A 17,996-nucleotide genomic window follows, 5' to 3' on the forward strand; every position below is an offset into this window, starting at 1 on the left:
TAATCATAGTATGCCCATGGCAACCAAAGTACAAATGGGTTTATCTCCATTCTGTGCTGCCCCAGCAATATCCAAATCTAATTATATCAATCAGCATGCTATCCCCTTTTGGAATATGTAACATGATTTAGATGCCAAAGATGGTGTAATAATTGAGAGAGACACCGTTCCCCAAGATGCTCTTGCCTATATCTATATCTGTAGCCTTCAATTTCAATTTAGGCACTTACTGATTACCTGTAGGCTAGCCAAAGTTAACATGGAATAGTCATCAATGACTCAATACCAGCTTGGGAGGATGTATCAAAAGGGCTTCCCCAGGGATCTGCTCCAGGTCTAATACTGTTCAATATCTTCATTAATGATTTGGAGGATGACATAAAGTATAGTGAGGTTGCAGACACTTTAAAGGACAGGTTTAGAATTCAAATTGACCTTGATAAATTGGAAAAAAAATAGTCTGAAATAAATAGAATGTAGTTCAATAAGAACAAGTGCAAAATAGTACACTTAGGAAAGGAAAAAAATTAACTGGAATGGGAAACAGATAACTAGGCTACAGAAAAGAATCTGAGGGTTAAAGTGGACTACAAGCTGAATATGAGTCAACAACATAATATTATTGCATGAAATACTAATGGCATGCTAGGCTGTATTAACAGGATTATCATATGCAAATCATGGGAAATAATTTTTCCACTCTATTTGGCACTTGTGAAATCTTAGCTGGAGTACTGTGTCCAGTTTTAGACACTGCATTTCAAGAAAGATGTGGACAAATTCGAAAGAGTCCAAAGGAGAGCAACTAAAATGATTGATGTATGAAACATGGTATGTGAGGAAAGTTTGGAAGAATTGGGCTTATGGCTAGGGACAGAAGTTGCATGTAAACCAGTGTAAGTGATCAGAAACTGGTTCAGATCTGTAACATAACAGAAGTTCAGTGCATATAAACTGCTTTCAAAATCACCCAAACCAGTTTAAGATAAACCTAGATGGATGTAGTACTTGATTGATCTAGGTTAGACTTGACTGATTTAGGTTAAATTGTTTCACTGAACTTGTGTCACAGGTCCCTTTCAGATTCAAGTTAACTCACAGTCCCCCAGCTTCCCAGGATGCTTTGTTCTTCCCCACAAGCCCAACTTTGCAGAGTGGGTGGGCTAGCCTTAGCCTGGGCTGTCTGTTCTAGTTGAGCAGGGAGGCATGCTCTAGCACCCCCAGCTTCTGGCCTGGGCCACTGCAGGCACGTGGCTGCATTTCTGGAATCAAAAGTGAATATCTGTTCACTTGCTTATTGGTTCAATCTACACAGCTTAGACTAACCTGCAAAGATTGAATCGATTCAGCCTCGGGCTTTTTGACTGTCTGTACTTAGCCATTTAGTCTAGACAAGAGGAGACTGAGAGGGAGAATTGCTAAGTTTCAAATATTTAAAAAGTTGTTATAAAGAGGATGGTGATTAGCTGTTCTCTGGATCCATAGAGGATAGGGTATGAAGTAATAGGCTTAAATTGCAACAAGGGAGATGTAAGATAGGTATTAGGAAGGATTTTCCAGAAGGACACCTTCATGGTTGTGGAATCTCTATCACTGGAAGTTTTTGAGAACAGGTTAGATGAATGCTTATTAGGGATGGTTTAGACAGGGATGATCTGCCTTGAGCAGAGGGCTGTACCAAATGACCTTGTGAGCAGTGGCAATGTGTAGGGGGTGCATAGGGTTGCATGTGCACCCTCTGAGAGTGCTGGTGCACCCCCTGATGGCCATGCTCACTGCTTAGGTGGTGGGCGGGGGGTGGAGATGGGAACGCTGGTGCCCCCCTGCAAACGCCGGCCGATCGCTGTGGTCACTGCAGCTGCTTTTGGGAGTACCTGCGGCCACTTCTGGGAGCAGCTGCAGCGATCAGCCAGCTCTTGCTCCCAGAAGCGGCTGCAGCAAATGCAGTAATTGGCTGCAACAGTTGGCTGTTGTGGGATTGCCTGGGGCACCCCCACCCTGACTGCAGGATTGCCTGTGGGGATGCCCTCCAGTTGGCGGTATCACCCACAGGGGACCCCCCCCCGCTCCAGTCGGCGGGACTGGTTGCAGGGGGGCATATGCTCCCCCCCCCCACTCAGGTGGCACCAATTGCCCATGCTCGTGAGATCCCTTCCAGCCCTGTTCTGTGATTCTATGTTCTGTTGCCTTCCTGTTGTAAATCTCCTAATTTGTTTTCCAATGATGAAACAGCAAAATTTAAATTAAATATAGAAGATAAACTGAACTGAAATGTAAACACATATTTTCTTTTTTGTTGGGAATTTGGATCTAATTGTAACCAAAATAATAACCCAGTTGTTTGTAGAAATAAAACTTTCTGCCAATCAAGTTAGTTCTTTTTTATTTGCTGTTACTTTCTACTTTAAAGGAAGCATTTCATATTCTTGGTGACTGCATAGATTAAACTAAAGATTTATGTTAATGCAAAGGATTAAAAGAATCTTAATAACCTGCATAAAGATGTAAATGTTCTCTTGCATTTTATCTTCCTGAAGATGAATGTGCCATAAGGGAAATGTGGAAGGGAAGGAGACACCCTTACTCTGAATTGCAACATCTGGTTTAATACTGCACTCAAATGGTCATTAAGCATTACTTGTTTTCATGGGTGCATGTTTGAACATTATACTGTAATACATTTTCTTTAGTTCTGATTAACTCAGAAATCACAGAGTAAATAAATCTTTGTTTATCTTCAAATTTATGAATTCTACCTGGTGAATGGCTGCACGCTTTGAGGATTACAAAGAATTATAAATCTGAGTATAAAACTATTTTTCTGTGTTATGGAAATTGTAAAGAACTATCACCATACCGCTTTCTCTACTACTTTATTCTGCATCTTGCCCCTGCCCAATGCAAACATGAGCCAATACCACCACAATGCAAAATCATGTACTTTATTTAGTAGCCCTGATATATAAATATTTAATATTGAGAAATCATAAAAAATTATGATTTAAAAGAGGAGACGATTCAGGTGCAGAAGTAAGCATCACTTTATGCTCTAGGTGTATGCTCCATATTTCTCTTTTAATGCTGCAGAAATGCTCTTCAGTTGACCCTTTACTAAACAGAGAGTAACATCTAGTAGAAGCCACATGGAATCACACATACTTTATACTTTCCTTTTTCCCTTTAATAGAGGAAGAGTCAAGATTTTTTCCTCTATCATGAATTTGCCAAAATGAGATTTTTTTTTAATATATGAAAAGCTTTAGACTTTACTGTGTTAAGTGAATTCAGTGATTATTTTTTGAAAATATAGAAAAGGGATGAGCTTCTAGAGTATATCAATGAACCAAGGCCCGGACATGTTATGTAATTGATAAATATAATCCTACAAGTATCTGTTTTTACTCTTAAATTAATATAAATCTTCAAAAGGCTTTGAGTAGTTGAACATTAAGTAATCCATATAATAAAAATCATAACTGCGTTGTCTTTGAGAAGGGGAAAGCTGTGCAAAGTACTGCTGTGTAATTTTAGTGGTAGTTCGTTCTTCATTAGAATGTCTGTCTTTAAATTTAGGGAAAGTCAAATTCTGTGGAGCACCAATTAAATGCAGGAAAAAATTTGCATCTTCTTCCATGCTTTCAAATTTCCCTACGAAGTCATAGTCTATTAAGCATGGGCTGCAAAGCCTGTTGACATGATCCCAATGAATGTCCATGCCCACTGGTCTATGTACATCAAGTAGATATTGAATGAACTCTTTAAATTTGACTCCAGAACCTGTTCTTAATGCTTCTTTGGTGGCATTGACACGATATCTAGAAATGATGGCTTTCCCGAAAACAGGGTGGTAGTAATTGTTTGGATGTTCAAACTTGTCCCGAAATGCAGATACCAGCTTTTCAAAAGGTTCACGAATAAAAAGCATCTTAGTATAGGTGTTAAGCCTGTGATAAATTCCTTTGCGATCAAACCCATCCAGTCTTTTTAAGTAATTTCCATAGTGTACTGTATTGTGCTGTATATCTTTAGTGGAAGAAGCTAGACCATTGAGAACCATGAGCACCCGCTTCCAGTTAGAACAGCCAGCTTTTGGAACTTCACAGTATAAAATTCTGTATTTGTCTTCTACAAATATTCTAGAAACGTGATAGGGAGTGATTATCCTTCGGTTGTTACTCTTGTATTTGGAGCAAGTTTCTCCCATTATTCTTTTCCTCTCTTTTTGGATCTGATAGAGACTTTTCCACTTGTCATTGTTTCTGTCCTCAGACTTAAGTGTAGGCAGGTTGAGAGTGGAACTGTTCATGGCAATCAGAATAGGACTCTTTTTAATTACAAATCTCCTCCTCCGTTTATGGAACCTGATAGAATTAGTTTCTGCACCTTTTTTCTGATGGTCTTTCACCAGAAACATGATGTTGTTTTGCCTTCTGTCTCCGCTTTGAAGCATAGTTGGTGTGTTTTCAGGTGGATATAATGAACCCCTCTGTTTTACCACCGACAATTCATCTGCAGTGCTTTTTCTTATTCTTCCATCCTGATTGTTGCTGGAAGTGCAGTCCTGATAGAAGAAAAGACCCAAGAAATTACTAAATGAGAGCGTATTTATCACTATTGACAGCTTGTACAGTTTAATGGTAGATCTATTCATACCATTCTCCATTCAGCTAAATTATAAAATGAAGTGCATTGCAGCATATCATATACACAGTGCCTGCACTAGCATAATGACTTTTTTCCTATCCTTTTCTTTCTATCTTAGCTTTGTTTATGTGAACTTCAGAGCTAGAGATGAGCTTGAGCTAGCAAATCCAATTTCCCCATGGTTTGGAGGTGACTCTATCCAGATTTTTGACATGGGTTCATCTTTGATGTTTATGTCTTGAGCACAAATAACTCTAATACTCATTGGCAAGTGGAAACTTCAGGGCATTTTGATGACTTTTTGGGGCTCCTTGACTGCCTTGTAGAGTAGGAAAACAATATCCTTGATGCTCTGTGGCCACCTATGCACCCCAGTTTAAATATGGGAAGATTGTCTGTCCATCTAAAAGAAATGAGTGTCCTCCTGGGAGATTTTGTAGGGATAAAAGTGGATTGTGGAGGGTGCACAAATTGGGGTGGAAGAAACAGCAGGGTCTTGAGGGATGGGACAGTGTTGGTGGAGGAAGCGGAGCCCTGTAAGGGGTAAGTTGGGTGGGGAGGGAGGTGGACTTGGCTATGAGGATGTAAGCAGAGATCTAGAGATGCAGAAGTGAGTGGAATTGGTTGGCAAATAAGACAGCTGCGAGAGAAGGCAGGAGGAAAATGATGGTGCTGAGGGAACCCCAGAGATGGGGAAGGAGAGGCAGGGCTCTGGGGAAAGTGGAGATGAGTAAAGTCTGGGATTTAGGCCGGGTCAGGACCCAGAGGAAGGCAATGAAGATGGGAAAGGGGGAATATGAAGACTTTGGTATGAGAGGAGAAGTAACTGGGGGCAGAGTCGCTTGGGGATGGTAACTGCATACAGCCTTTGCATCAGGATGCAAATAGGGAACTGTCATGGGTGTTTTGGCAATTGAAGAGGCACGGGGGTCTCTGATATGATGCTGGAGAGAACTGCTAGATTTGCAGGGGGACTGAGAGAAGCGTGCAAGGCATATAGCATGCTTGCTGGAAGGAATGCATGGAGCCCGTCATGGCTATTATGGACTTGGCTTACAGAAGACACAAGTGTGACAATCCCAGGTTACTACCACAGGAGGAACTCTTTGCATGACTAAAAAAAAATAATAGTAGTAGAGTGATAGGTATGTTAATGCCCCACCCGTCTTTTCAGCCTTGGTATACCAATTCCTTCCTCTTAACACATCTGACAATATTCCTATATTTATAGGGGTGAAGTTGGCTTAAGTACACTGCTGAAATTGTCATCCCTGTTTTGAGGATTTATATAGGGCAGGCTACACACACACAGGGGGTTCATTTTGCCCCCAGAGCCATTTTTCATTTACTAACAGGCGCACCTTGCTCTAGTCCTTATAAAAGGAGTCATCTCTCTGTAGAATGTGATTTCAGCTCACACAGGTGGCATGCTATGCACCTTTTCCTTTTGCAGAGTTTCGTGGCAAACTGTGGCATTTCACTTGGGTTGCTGTCTTTAAAAATATGTACTTAGCTTATAGGATGGCCACTGTTGAGATCAGCCAGAAAAGGACAGCCCAGGTGGATAACAGTTCTAGCTAGCAATTATTATTCAGTATAAGATACTATTTTTTATTATGGGCTATTAATGCAGACTTGAAAAAATATGCCACCTTTAAAATGAGTTCATACCTGCTAGGAAAGTCAAGAAGATGGAGAGTCCCACACCTAGCTCAGATTAACATTTTCATCACTTTGACTTCTTTGGTCATTGGAGTATATTACAAAGTGAATCTTTATTAAAAAAAAAAAAATTCATAGCTTTTTACTGTGGCCCCAATCCAAAGCTGATTGAAATCAATGGCAGACTTATACTACCGACTTCTGCAAGAATAGGTTTGGGGCATAAGCAGTTAAAAAAGAATGAAACAGTTGCAACATAAAGATAGCAACCAAAGAAGAGGCACAAACCAATGAAGGTTAGGCTGGACCTAATGGTGGGATGTGCCAAATGTATGGCAGTCTCGAATGTGCTTATAATTAAGTAAAGCATGTATGGATCAAAATTGTTCTAATATTAGAAGAAAAAAGATGGGTAATACTCGCAGGCATCATGATGCAGTGGATTTAACACGGGTTGTGACACTTGAATATTTGAGTTCTTTTCCTGCTATTCCAATTACTTTCACGGTCTGTGAGAGGGTTATATGAGTGAATTAGTGCCTCCATTATCATCACAGCAAAGTATTATTTATCTCTTGCTTTATTTAAAACAATGTTTTATTGTTTTATTATTAATGTTCTGTTTTACAAAGATGTTATAGTTCAGACGGGAGGAGGAATGGGAGACACTTCTGCAAATTCCATGAATACTGGTGTATATATACCAGTCGTCAACTACGTACTGGTATTTACCAAGCAACTATTGTTGTCTATACTGTGTTAGCATTTAGAGGTGAGCTGAGATGCAAATGGCAAACTGTGTTTTTGCCCTTTTCTTACTCCTTAAGGATGTTTAAAGCTGACTTAAATTTGAAAACACTGGCTTCTGTATTACATTTGAAATACCAGTGTCTTTTTTCATGGTACACAGGTTTTGAGAGGCTGTAAGTCACAACTCTTCCTCCTCAGCTGAGAGATGGGAGAGGGCTATGCAGTTTGGACTTCATCCAAGTCCCACTGAAGGCATTGGCAATTACTTTAATTGACTTCACTGAGTTAGACTGGTCCCTTTGTTGCCCAGTGGGATTACTCAACAGACTTTAGATTATTTTGGCTAAGAATAAGACCAAACCTTCCCACCGCCCCCACCTGTGGGGAGGAAGGTGCACCTCAAATTATTACCCCATGAGCAATTGCATTTCTGATTCTCCACATTTTGATAAATTCTTGTGTCAAAAAGGAGTGAATTTTCTTTCTCTTTTAATTCCTGGGGAAAAAACCACTAAATCAATATTCATCATAAAAAGCCATATTGTGCCAAAATACAAACTGTGTTGCTTGCCAAATGACCTTTTAAAATGGATTGCTATTGTTCAAATTCCAGTGGAACTAATCTTACATGTATTTTGTAGGCTATAGTGCAAACTGGTCAAATGGGGTTGAGGTGAAACCCATAGGCTGTGTTGTCTTTTCGTCTCTGTATACTGAATGCTAAGATCCAGACAAAAAGGAAAATGTTCTTTATATTTGCATCCTCCTTTTAACTTGTCATAAAAGGTTATATTTCTTCCAGAATTTAAGATCTTTTTTTCTGGCTCAGTATTATGTTATTTTGTGAAGCGTGGTCTTAGAAATCAACTCGTTCTGATAATCCTGTATGCATTACATGGAAAGGGGAGCGATGATTCTGTTCTGTTCTATGGTTCAAAAGTGGCTTCCTGTCATCACCTATATATTTCAGTCTGAGTATATATAAACGGCCAGCTGTTGTGCCGAATAAATTTTGCCCTTTGAGTGACTGGAAATTGGTCTGATTTTTTTTATGGTATATTTGAAATTTCAAGCTCAGCCCACACCAGGGTGACTCCCCAAAATTCAGCACATTGATGAAGATGATGAAACGACAGTTAGCTTTTCACGATTAGCAAATGCCATGATTTGAATGTCAAGTGTGAATGAAATTCCTATTCATTTAATTTGGAAGGTCAAGTTGAAGCTGCAGAGATTGAGCGAAATAAATTACATCACACTGAGTTCACCAGGGAATGCCATTTGGATAAACAGCTGGCATCCACACAAGCATTCTTTCAAATACTTTGCACTCATCCCTTAAACTTTGAAGTAGTAATAAATAGCTGTGATATACTGTCATTGCTGCTGTGAATGATCTTGTGGCCACTAGATGGAGCAATTTCATCAATATTTTTCTGAATGTCTCTCAACTGAGTCCTTTCATCAATACAATTTCATGCAAAATGTAAATATGCAAATATTTTTCAAGTTTACTGTATCTCTTAGCAATATCCAATCTAGCAAACAACCATAAAACTAAATTTTCATGGCTTATCAAATTCATATTTTAACAAGAAAATTTGCACTCCAGGGGAAAGCTTTGATGAATCTTTCCTGTTCGATATTTCAACTTCCAATCTAATAGTTTTCTCTGTGCCACCTACCCCTTATCCCCAATCTGTATTCCAGATATGTCTTGTTCCATTTTACTTGCATATTTCTGAAGAACTTACTTTTTTGGGTTGTTGGAGTCCCATGTTATATTTTATTCCTAAACAAAGAAAAAAGTTACAATCATTATTTAGCAAAGATGTGTATGATAGGCTAATTTTGCACCACTGACATCAACAAGGATTTTTCCACTAACTAGCACATTGTTCTGGGAACAATGATAATAAACAGACCAACAATTAATTTATGTCAGTGTATAGCAACATCTAGTTTTCCTATACCCCTTTCTCTCTGTAGAGCTTGAAGAGTTTTCAAAAGAAAGTGAGTATCATTTATTCCCATTTCACAGCAGCAAAACTGAGGTAGAGAGAGAGGGGAAAAAAAAGTGGTTTGCCACAGTAACCCATCAGGCTGGTGACAGAATCAGGAATTACTAAATTTCTAAGTCCCAGGCCAGCATTCTACTTACTGGGTTAAAATTTAGCACTTTCTATATTTAAATGAAATGAAATTGCTTTTACTTGTGCCAACTTTGAATAGCATATTAGTTCTGGATGCTAAAAAGTCTGCATGCAATGTTACCCTTCATTTAAAGAAAAAACAACAAAACAAAAACTCAAACCCGCAAATCTATATGTGCTATGTATGAGTGAGGTAATATTTGTGGAGTGTTTTGAGTGTGGAAAGGACTATAAAAGGATGAAGATTATGCTACTTACTAACTTTTAAAGAGTGGTTCAGCTGAAAAAAGAATGATGCAGACATGATTCCCTTTTAAGACTGCAGTAACAATATTTTGCTGTCCCTTATTGTTACTGACTGGTGGGGATTAAGTTCACAATAAAGTGTGGGCTGTTTGAAAATGCTTTATGTATAGACAATTAGCAGAGATTTTTGGGTGCATCTCTGGGTATAGGATATTGCACCTCATCACTGTCAGTGCTGCCTGACATGGCGTCATTTAATTAACGGGGCTTACCAAACCATGGCCTTATGGCAAAGACAACTACAGGTCAATGTGCTGCTTTATCTTTAGCTTTGTTACCTTTATTGCAAGGTGAAGAGGAGCTCAGTCCCTTAAGATTACTTTTCATGATGCTAATAAGGCTTTTACTAACACTGAGCATATTTATTGGAGAACCGAACGAAAAACTTTACAGAATCTCTTATGCACCCTAGCAGGGATCTTGGCTTTCTCTGATTAAAAAATCCCAAATTCTCTGGTTTAAACCCCCAAAATCTGCATTTTCCTGTGATTAAAATGAAATGCCGCTATCTATATCTGGGTATCAGTTGAGCATAATTTTATTGATTTATTTACAATTTTAAAGCAATTGGGAAACCTACCAGTGCCTCAATCATTATAATAACATAAATTCTAAAGACCTTTATATTTTGGCATTTGATTTGTAGTTTTGTTTACCATGGAAAATCAGAGCTACCCCTGCCCCCCTCACCCACCAGGATGCAGGTCGAGATGCAGCTGTCCTCTCAGCTGCTTTGTGGTGCTGAGCAGCCCTGATATACCAGTGCCCTGCCTCTGCCCATTTCAGTGCCCCTCGCTCCTGACCTGCAGCCCCCCCACTCCCTGGCCAGGCCAGTGCTCCTCGCTCCCAACCCGCAGCCCCCTGGCCCTGCTGGTGCCCCGCACTCCCAACCCACAGTTCCCCTCCCCCCCTCCTTTGGTGCCCTTCGTTCCTGACCCAAAGTCTCCCACCCCTCCCGGCCATGCTGGTGCCCCTCACTCCCAATCTGCAGCCTCCTGTCCCTGCCTGTGCCCTTCACTCCTGACCTGCAGCCCTCTGCTCCCCTAGCCTTGCCAGGGGGGGCCTCAGCTGTCCCCTCCCACCCTGCCCAGTCCTGTGCAGACTCGCAGGATGGTGGTGTGCAGGGACAGCCTCTAGCATGTGGTGCATGCAATGAACCTAATGCAGAAGCACAGGCAGTGGCTGGGGCACCACACTGCCCTGTACCACTTGCTGGGGCTGGGGCTGGAGCTGTGGCAGAGTGGGGAGGACCAGGACTGTGCTCCACAGCAGCAGCATGAAGCCAAGCATGTCTCTGGCCCAGGTCGTACTGCGTGCAGCAGAAGGAGGGCAAGGGGCTCCAGGTGGTTTCTGTCCCACCTAAGCTGGAGAGCAGTGCCTGTAGCTGCAGCAACTCTGGCTCATGCAGGTGGTGGTGGAGTGAGCCTGGCCCCAAAACAGGCTGGAGGAAGGAGGAGGGAATGCATGTGGCACCCGCTACCACCCTGCATTGGGGCTTCTGTGCTGTGCCAGGTGGCTTGGTCATGGCCCCCACAGGCAGCATCTCCCTGAGAGTATGGGCACTGGCCCCTGGCATTACTGGCCTGGCCATAAAGCTCCCTGCCACCCCCAAAGGACTCCCTTGTCCCTTCCCCCCACTGGCAACAGTGCAGAGCTGGGCTCACCAGTGGCACCAAGTACTGCCTCAGGCCCCCTTGCTCTGCCACAGCCCCAGTGTCTGGACATCTTCCCTCAGTGCCAGCAGACACCCAGACCACACACACACATCCCCTCCTCCACACACTCCTGCCACCCAGACATACTGCCCTCCATCCCCAAGCTCTGGCCGTCCATCCTCCCCCGTTCACCTACCTGTATCCACCTGCTGGGACTGCTCCACCACCCTGCCTGTATGCTGGCCATGCACAAGCACATGATGCCCCCTGCCTCCAATCGCTCTCCCCCACTTCCCTCAGTCCCAAGCAGTTCCTTGTAGAAGACTGGAAGACTTTCAGCCTGCAAGGGAAAATGCAGAGTTTCCTGCATTTTTCTCCTTCATAGGGGAAAATCCACATTTTTCTCCTTTAAAGTAGAAAATCTGTGTGTTTTTTTTCTGTTTTTTTGTCCATGGGAAACAGAAAACCCAGATCCCTGCACATTCGATTCTTTCAGCCATGGCTGCTAGTCCAACAGATGGGTCTTTGGTGTATTTTATCAGCACTACGGATGAATACCTGGAACTTATTTCAAAGCTGCTATCATGGCTTTGCTGTTGCTGTGGCTCATCTAGTAACATTTTTGCCTTTCGGGCAGGTATTTATAGGTCTGAGTTCTGTATCAGCAATGTGCTAGCAGTAGGTTTGAATTAGTGTGGGTGTGTGAGAGGTGTCAATGCAATAAAGGTCTGATCTTGCTCTTGTTAAAATCAAGCGGACTCTTAGGGTCTTCAGTGGAAGTAGGATGCAGCCATTTTCAAAGTGCTTTAGATGAGATGCAAGTCTGAGGTCACTTAAACGCATGTGTAGCTCCTATTTAGTTGGAAGTAAGGCAAAATTTTGAAGTCCTTCTGAAACCCGTGGAATCTGGGTTCTTCCTGTAATAAAACTAGTTCTGATGCTCAAGGTTGTGAGAGATGTTGCTAAACTCTTTACTTTGTTTTGCCTATTCCTTTTGTCAATAAGGCCACTGCAATGCATAGTATTTAATGCATTGTTGTGGCGAAAAGCATTATGCAAAGACTGGCATGCTATGAGCACCAGAGGGAAGTTTCAAAATTTTTATACATGATGATAAACCTTTTTTTAAAAAAACTCCAGTGATACAAGTCACTGCCCCCTGTGCTATCTGCTGGGGCACTGATCTGTAATGAATCCACAAGCACCAGAAAGACAATTCCTACTAATCTGGCAGTAGCTGGTAGCCTGTGTGTGTACAGCCTGTGGAACAGCACCCCCCTAGACCCTTTGGCACAGACATTGGAGCTAAACAAGAAATGCCGTTATCTGTCAATAGCCCCGTCCCCTGTAAATCTTTCTGTTGCAGCTAAACACTGGAGAATGGCAGAATCACGTGTACTAATAATCATGTTACCATGACTCTCTCTCAACTTTCTTTGTGGCCTTTGCTAAGTTGTTTTGCTTCTGAGCTGGAGTTTATCTGTAACTCAGAGTTATCAATTACTTCACTTTAATTACCACCACTCTAGGTAAATAACAAGTTCATTATTAAAACACTCCCAAGATGAACAATAAAACAGGCAGGAAGTAAAAATTCTTATTATTTACCCTAGATTGGGACCAATGGAATGGGATTGAGTTATTTGAATGGAATAACTTGTGCTTTGTTGTGTGATACTTGTTGTTACTTCTCTAACATAGGTTTTATGGTAGCATAGTTCTTGGTCAAATGTTTCTTTCCTTATAACTTCAGAATGTTTGTTATGAAAGCCCTTTAGCATGGGCAGGCATTGTGTTTGCAGCGTACTAAAAAGCCAGACATTAAAAAGAAATTCACAAAACAATGTCTGTGAATTAGGCAATTTTGCTTGTTTTATATGGAGACATTTGGTTTCTTGTATATAATTGCCAACATACATTTAGTAATTTTCTCATGTAATAGCATCATTACAAGCAATAGTCAACACACTCTTTAGTCACCAGTGTTATTCTTCTGCTTAATACTTCAGCTTTGGGTTTCATTATTTTTTTTTTTTTTTATAACAGATTCAGCTGCATTAAATCATTTTTCATCCCGTCTCAGATACAGAAGATTTACTTTGGCAGTCAATACTGTCAACATACATAGGAAAGCATTTACATATTTAAATATTTATTCTAGTGTGAACTAGTTATTTCTACCAACATAAGGCAGTAGAGTGGTTTTTACTGAAAGTATAAGATTTAATGATTTCTAAAAGGAAAAAACCCCCAGATTTCATCTCATTGAGAGCACTTCATGCTTGTCACTATTAAAGGTAATACATGCAGGCAAAAGGGTACTTGGTCACCTACCAAAAGATTTGTCTGATATTTAGACAAAATTGGATTAAAATATTTTAATGTTTCCTTTGTCAGGGTTGTAATGCCAAGATTAAGGGTGTGGATTTCAAGAGTATTCATTCAGTTGCTGGATTCAATAGGAGAAAGGACGGCTTATCACTTTGGAAAATAAGTATACTCATTTATTAAGCCCAGTACCTATTAGAAGCAGGCCTTATTCTGCTATGAACAAAAGTGTAAAGGCCTTAGAACTGCTTTCCGAGTTATCTGCTTTTATCTTATAAAAGAAAAGGAATTAATAATGAGTAATTTGCACCTTCACTGCTGACTATGTTCCATAAAGAGGATTTCTTTATCAAGGGAATATTTTGTACTTGTATGCTGTACTTCCTGCCATTACATATAACATAGAAATTCCATTAGGTAGAGGGAAGAATAACTAAGGATTGAGTCTTCAATTATTGGTGCTGACATGGTCAAAACAAAAGCTCAGGGTACAATGTAAATGGAAAATGTATGGAGGGGAAATTGCTAATCTCTTGAATGTTTCTTGAGACTTGACATACATTTTGGTTCCTTTTTAGCTCTTTTCCTCATCACTAACAACCTTTTGCATCAGATTTAAAGTTACATAGAGATACCATCCTTAAGTACAGTAAACCCATCCAGTGAAATTACATTGCACAGTTATATGCTACTAATCCAGTCAAAATGTGATGTTATGCTACTTCCTTGGAATTTTTGGTAACTAGATGAAAGAGCTAGTAAGCAACATGGCATTGTAACATATTTGTGCTGTAGATTAGACACTTACAACTGAATATAACTAAAGTTAATAATTGCTAATATGTAACATACACCAAATAATGTTTGGTACCAGATGCTATGGTTACGCCCCAGGGAATTATGCACTGAAAAATCCAAAATTATGCAAAATTAATTGCTTTTATTTAGGGCAGTCACTTCATTGCAGTTAACATGCAAAATTAATGCATTAATCAGTTCTTGCATTAATTTTTTAAATTTTATAGAATGCGTCAAATGCGCATGTGGCTCTGGAGCCCACACCTGGGCTCCGTTCTGCTGCCATCACTGCTACCTCTGAGCCACCCAGCAGGGCAGCAGTGGCAGTGCAGAGGAGCCAAAGCGCAGCCCAAGTGTGGGCTTCAGGAGTCTGCAGTGGTGGTGAGGGGACACAGACACAGACACAGACGAGCAACCGTAGCCTACACGTGGCCAGGAACACAGCCCAGTGGTGTGTAAAGCATCACCCCAGAGGTAAGTCTGTGGAAGGGAAGGGAAGGGGCAGGGGGGCATATCCAAGCCCCCATGGTGAGGGAGGGAGTGGGGCAGGGGTAGGCACTGGGGTGAATGGGGCCTTGGGGAAGGGGTTGGTCATGGGACAGAGCTACGGGTAGCTCATCCAGGGGTGTGGAGGGGTATGGATCCCCGCTGCTGTGTGCACCCCCAGGGGAGGCCTGTGCCTCCCAGATTTGTGCATGGGATGGAGGTGGGCTGTTGACTGTGGGATGGGGGGATGGGGCTCTGCATCCTGCTGCCTTTGCCCCAGGAGCCACGCAATGCCATGTTGTGCCTCCTGCAGCTGAGTGGGCAGGGGACCCATGGCATGACCAGTGCACGGCTCCTGGGCCAAAGGTAGCAGGGTGCAGAGCCCTAGCCTTTAGCGGGCAGCCGGCCTCTACCCTGCACACAAATCCAGGAGGCATGTGCCCCCCATGCCTTCCCAGGGATGCACACAGTGGCAGGGAGCTGTGCCCTCCTGTGCCCCTGTATGAGTTGCCTGCAGCTCCATCCCATTATCTGCCCTGGGGCCCCATTCACCCCAGGTCCTGTTGCTGCTCCACTTGCTCCCTCACTGTTGGGGCCTCAATCTGCCCCCCCTCCCCTTCCCTCCCCTGCCCTTCCCTCCCTCATGCCCCTTCCCTCAACAGGCTTACCTGCTGGGCCCTGTGTCTGTATGTGTGTCTGTGCGTGCCTGCCCCCCACTCCCAAGCCACAGCGCCCCCCAGCTTTGCTGCTGCCTCTCACTCCTGACTCACAGTACCCTGCATCCTTCCAGGGCATGTGGGGACCCTTCTTCCTGGGCTCCAAATTCCCCAAACCTTCACAGATTCCACCCCCCACCCCCCCATGCACCCCCCAACTATACAAAGTACCTGCATAATTTTGTATAATTTTGATTTTTTTTCTGCACATAATTTTGAGTTGTGAAATTAAAATTATGATTAATTGCAACTAACTTTTTAATCATGCAACTAATCACAATCAAACTTTTAAATCATTTGAAAGCCCTACTTCTATTTTTTTTACAAGTTAAACTAAATATGACACTATATGGGTAGGGACAGAAGTTGCACATAAACCTGTATGAGTGATCAGAAACCGGTTCAGCTCTGTAACACAACAGAAGTTCACTGCACATGAAACGCTTTCAAAAGGGCTGAAACTAGTATAAGATAAACCTGGATGGGGGAGTAGTATCAGACTTAACTGATTTTAGGTTAAATCAGTTTATTGAACTTCTGTCTCAAATCCCCTCCAGATTCAAGTTAACTCATGGACCCCCAGCATCCAGGATGCTTTGCACCTCCCCTGCTACCTCCTGCCCCCACAGACTAGGCTTGGTCCAAAATGTCTGCTCTTGTCAAGCAGGGAGGCATGCTCCAGTGCCTCCTGGCTTTTGGCCTGAGCCGCTGCAAGCATGTGGCTGCATTTCAAGAATCAAAAGGGAATGTCTGTTCACTTGCTTATCAGTTCAAGTTTTGCAGCTTATACTAACCTGCAAAGATTGAATCAATTCAGCCTTGTGCTTTTTGACCGTCTGTACTTAGCCTATTTGAGCCTTCTTTAGAAATATATACAGGCATTTTGTATGCTTGGGGGTGAGTGTGGGGTGCGTGTGTGGAGATTTGTGAGGGGGTGTGGTGAGGAGTTGTGAAGGTTTGGGGGTTGTAAAGGGGTGTGTGGGGGTATGGTATTATGTCAGGTGTGTGGAGTTTGTGGGGGTGGTGAAGGGATGTGGGATGGTGTGGGTATGGTGTTTGTGGGTAGGTGTGGGGGGTGTGGGGTTTGTAGGTGCCTGCCTATATCCCACCCTGATGGTGCACAGCCCCTGCCACCAGCTACTCAGCAGCAGCAGGTAGCAAGCCCTTGGGGTGTTCATGACTGGCAGGTGGGAGCTGTGTGCCATTGGGCTGGGTGGGCTTCATGTCTCCCTGTGTAGGGTTACCATATGTCCAGGTTTTCCAAGATATGTCCTCTTTTTGGGTTCTCCCATCTCCATCCAGGCAGTGTTTTAAAATATCAACAAATGTCCAGAATTTTGCTCTGCTCAGCACCGAAGTTTTTCCTGGCACTTCCTGGCTTGCCCTAGCAAGGAGCTGCTTGGGGTTGAGGGAAGCGGGGGGAGGGTGATTGGAGGCAGGGGGTATCATGTGCATCTGCGTGTGTGCACGCACATGGCCAGCATGCAGCCAGGCAGGGTGGCAGGAGCAGCCCCTGTAGCTGTATGCAGGTAAGTTTATGGAGGGTGGGGGTTGGAGTATCAGGGCTTGGGGACTGTCTAAGGGGGCTGTGTGTGGGTGAGTGGCAGGGGTTTGTGGAAGGGATGGGTATGTGAGGGTGACAGGTGCCTGGCAGCAAGCTGTCCAGGTCCTTTAGCTGCAGCAGGGTGGGGAAGGTGCCTAGGGGGCCCTTTAGGGGCAGCAGGAGCTGCATGGCTGGGATGGCGGCACTGGTGCCAGTGCCTATGCTCACAGGGGTGAGGCAGCCAGGAGACATTGCAAGGCTGGGGGAAGGAGGGTGCTGCAGGTTGGGCATGAGGGTCACTGGCAGAGCTGGTGGGGGGCTGTGGCTTGGGAGTGAGGGACACAAGGGGAAGTTGCAGCTGTGGGTCAGGAGTGTGGGGTACAGGTGGTGCCAGGGGGCTGTGGGTCAGGTGTGAGGGGTATCAGCAGTGAAGTGGGGGAAGTTTCAGCTTGGGAGTGAAGGGCACCAGCATGGTCTGGGGGGTGAGGTACTGTGGATCAGGAGTGAGGGCAACAGCAGGGCTTGGGGGCTGTGGCTTGGGAATGAGGGCCAGGGGTAGGGCACAAGCATATCGCTGCCCCCCAACAGTCATATTACCCTTCCCTCAGACAGGTGTCCTCTTGTTTGAACCTGGAAATATAGTAACTCTATCCATGTGCAGCTTCCCACTGGAGGGCTGGAAGCCCCACATGGAGGCACAGATCTGGCTGGCTTAGGCAGGCTCTATGCCTCCCAATGGGTCTTCGAGCACTCCAGTGGGAAGCTGCGCCTGGAGGCATGGAGTTATGCACCATCAGGCAGGGCAGGCTCCATGCCTCCACATGCGACTTCCTGATGGAGAGCTGGAAGCCCCATGTGGAGGCATGGAGCCAGCTGGCCCAGCCTGGTGGTGTGTGGCCCATACCCACCTCCATACACCCCCATGCTCACCTACAACCCCCCCCCCCCCCCCCCC

The 17,996-nt window shown here is 43.5% G+C and overlaps 1 protein-coding gene across 3 annotated transcripts in view; it reads right to left on the reverse strand.

Moving 5' to 3' along the window:
- Positions 1-2,928: 2,928 nt before the first annotated feature.
- The window catches only part of CHST8 (carbohydrate sulfotransferase 8), a 248,018-nt gene continuing 232,950 nt past the window's right edge, over positions 2,929-17,996 (reverse strand). Inside the window, exons 2-3 of one of the 3 annotated variants that reach the window (XM_019505574.1) lie at positions 8,811-8,848; positions 2,929-4,561 (exon numbers count right to left, since the gene is read on the reverse strand). In XM_019505574.1, the coding sequence (XP_019361119.1) occupies positions 3,410-4,561; positions 8,811-8,848 (1,190 nt within the window). In that variant the 3' untranslated portion in view covers positions 2,929-3,409. Of the gene's footprint in view, positions 4,562-8,741; positions 8,849-17,996 lie in introns of those variants that run through there. The other 2 variants (XM_019505575.1, XM_019505576.1) reach the window with 2 other exon arrangements.

Source organism: Gavialis gangeticus, unplaced genomic scaffold (assembly GCF_001723915.1).
Source record: "Gavialis gangeticus isolate Ggan-Ray unplaced genomic scaffold, GavGan_comp1, whole genome shotgun sequence".
Taxonomy (NCBI): Eukaryota; Metazoa; Chordata; order Crocodylia; family Gavialidae; genus Gavialis; species Gavialis gangeticus.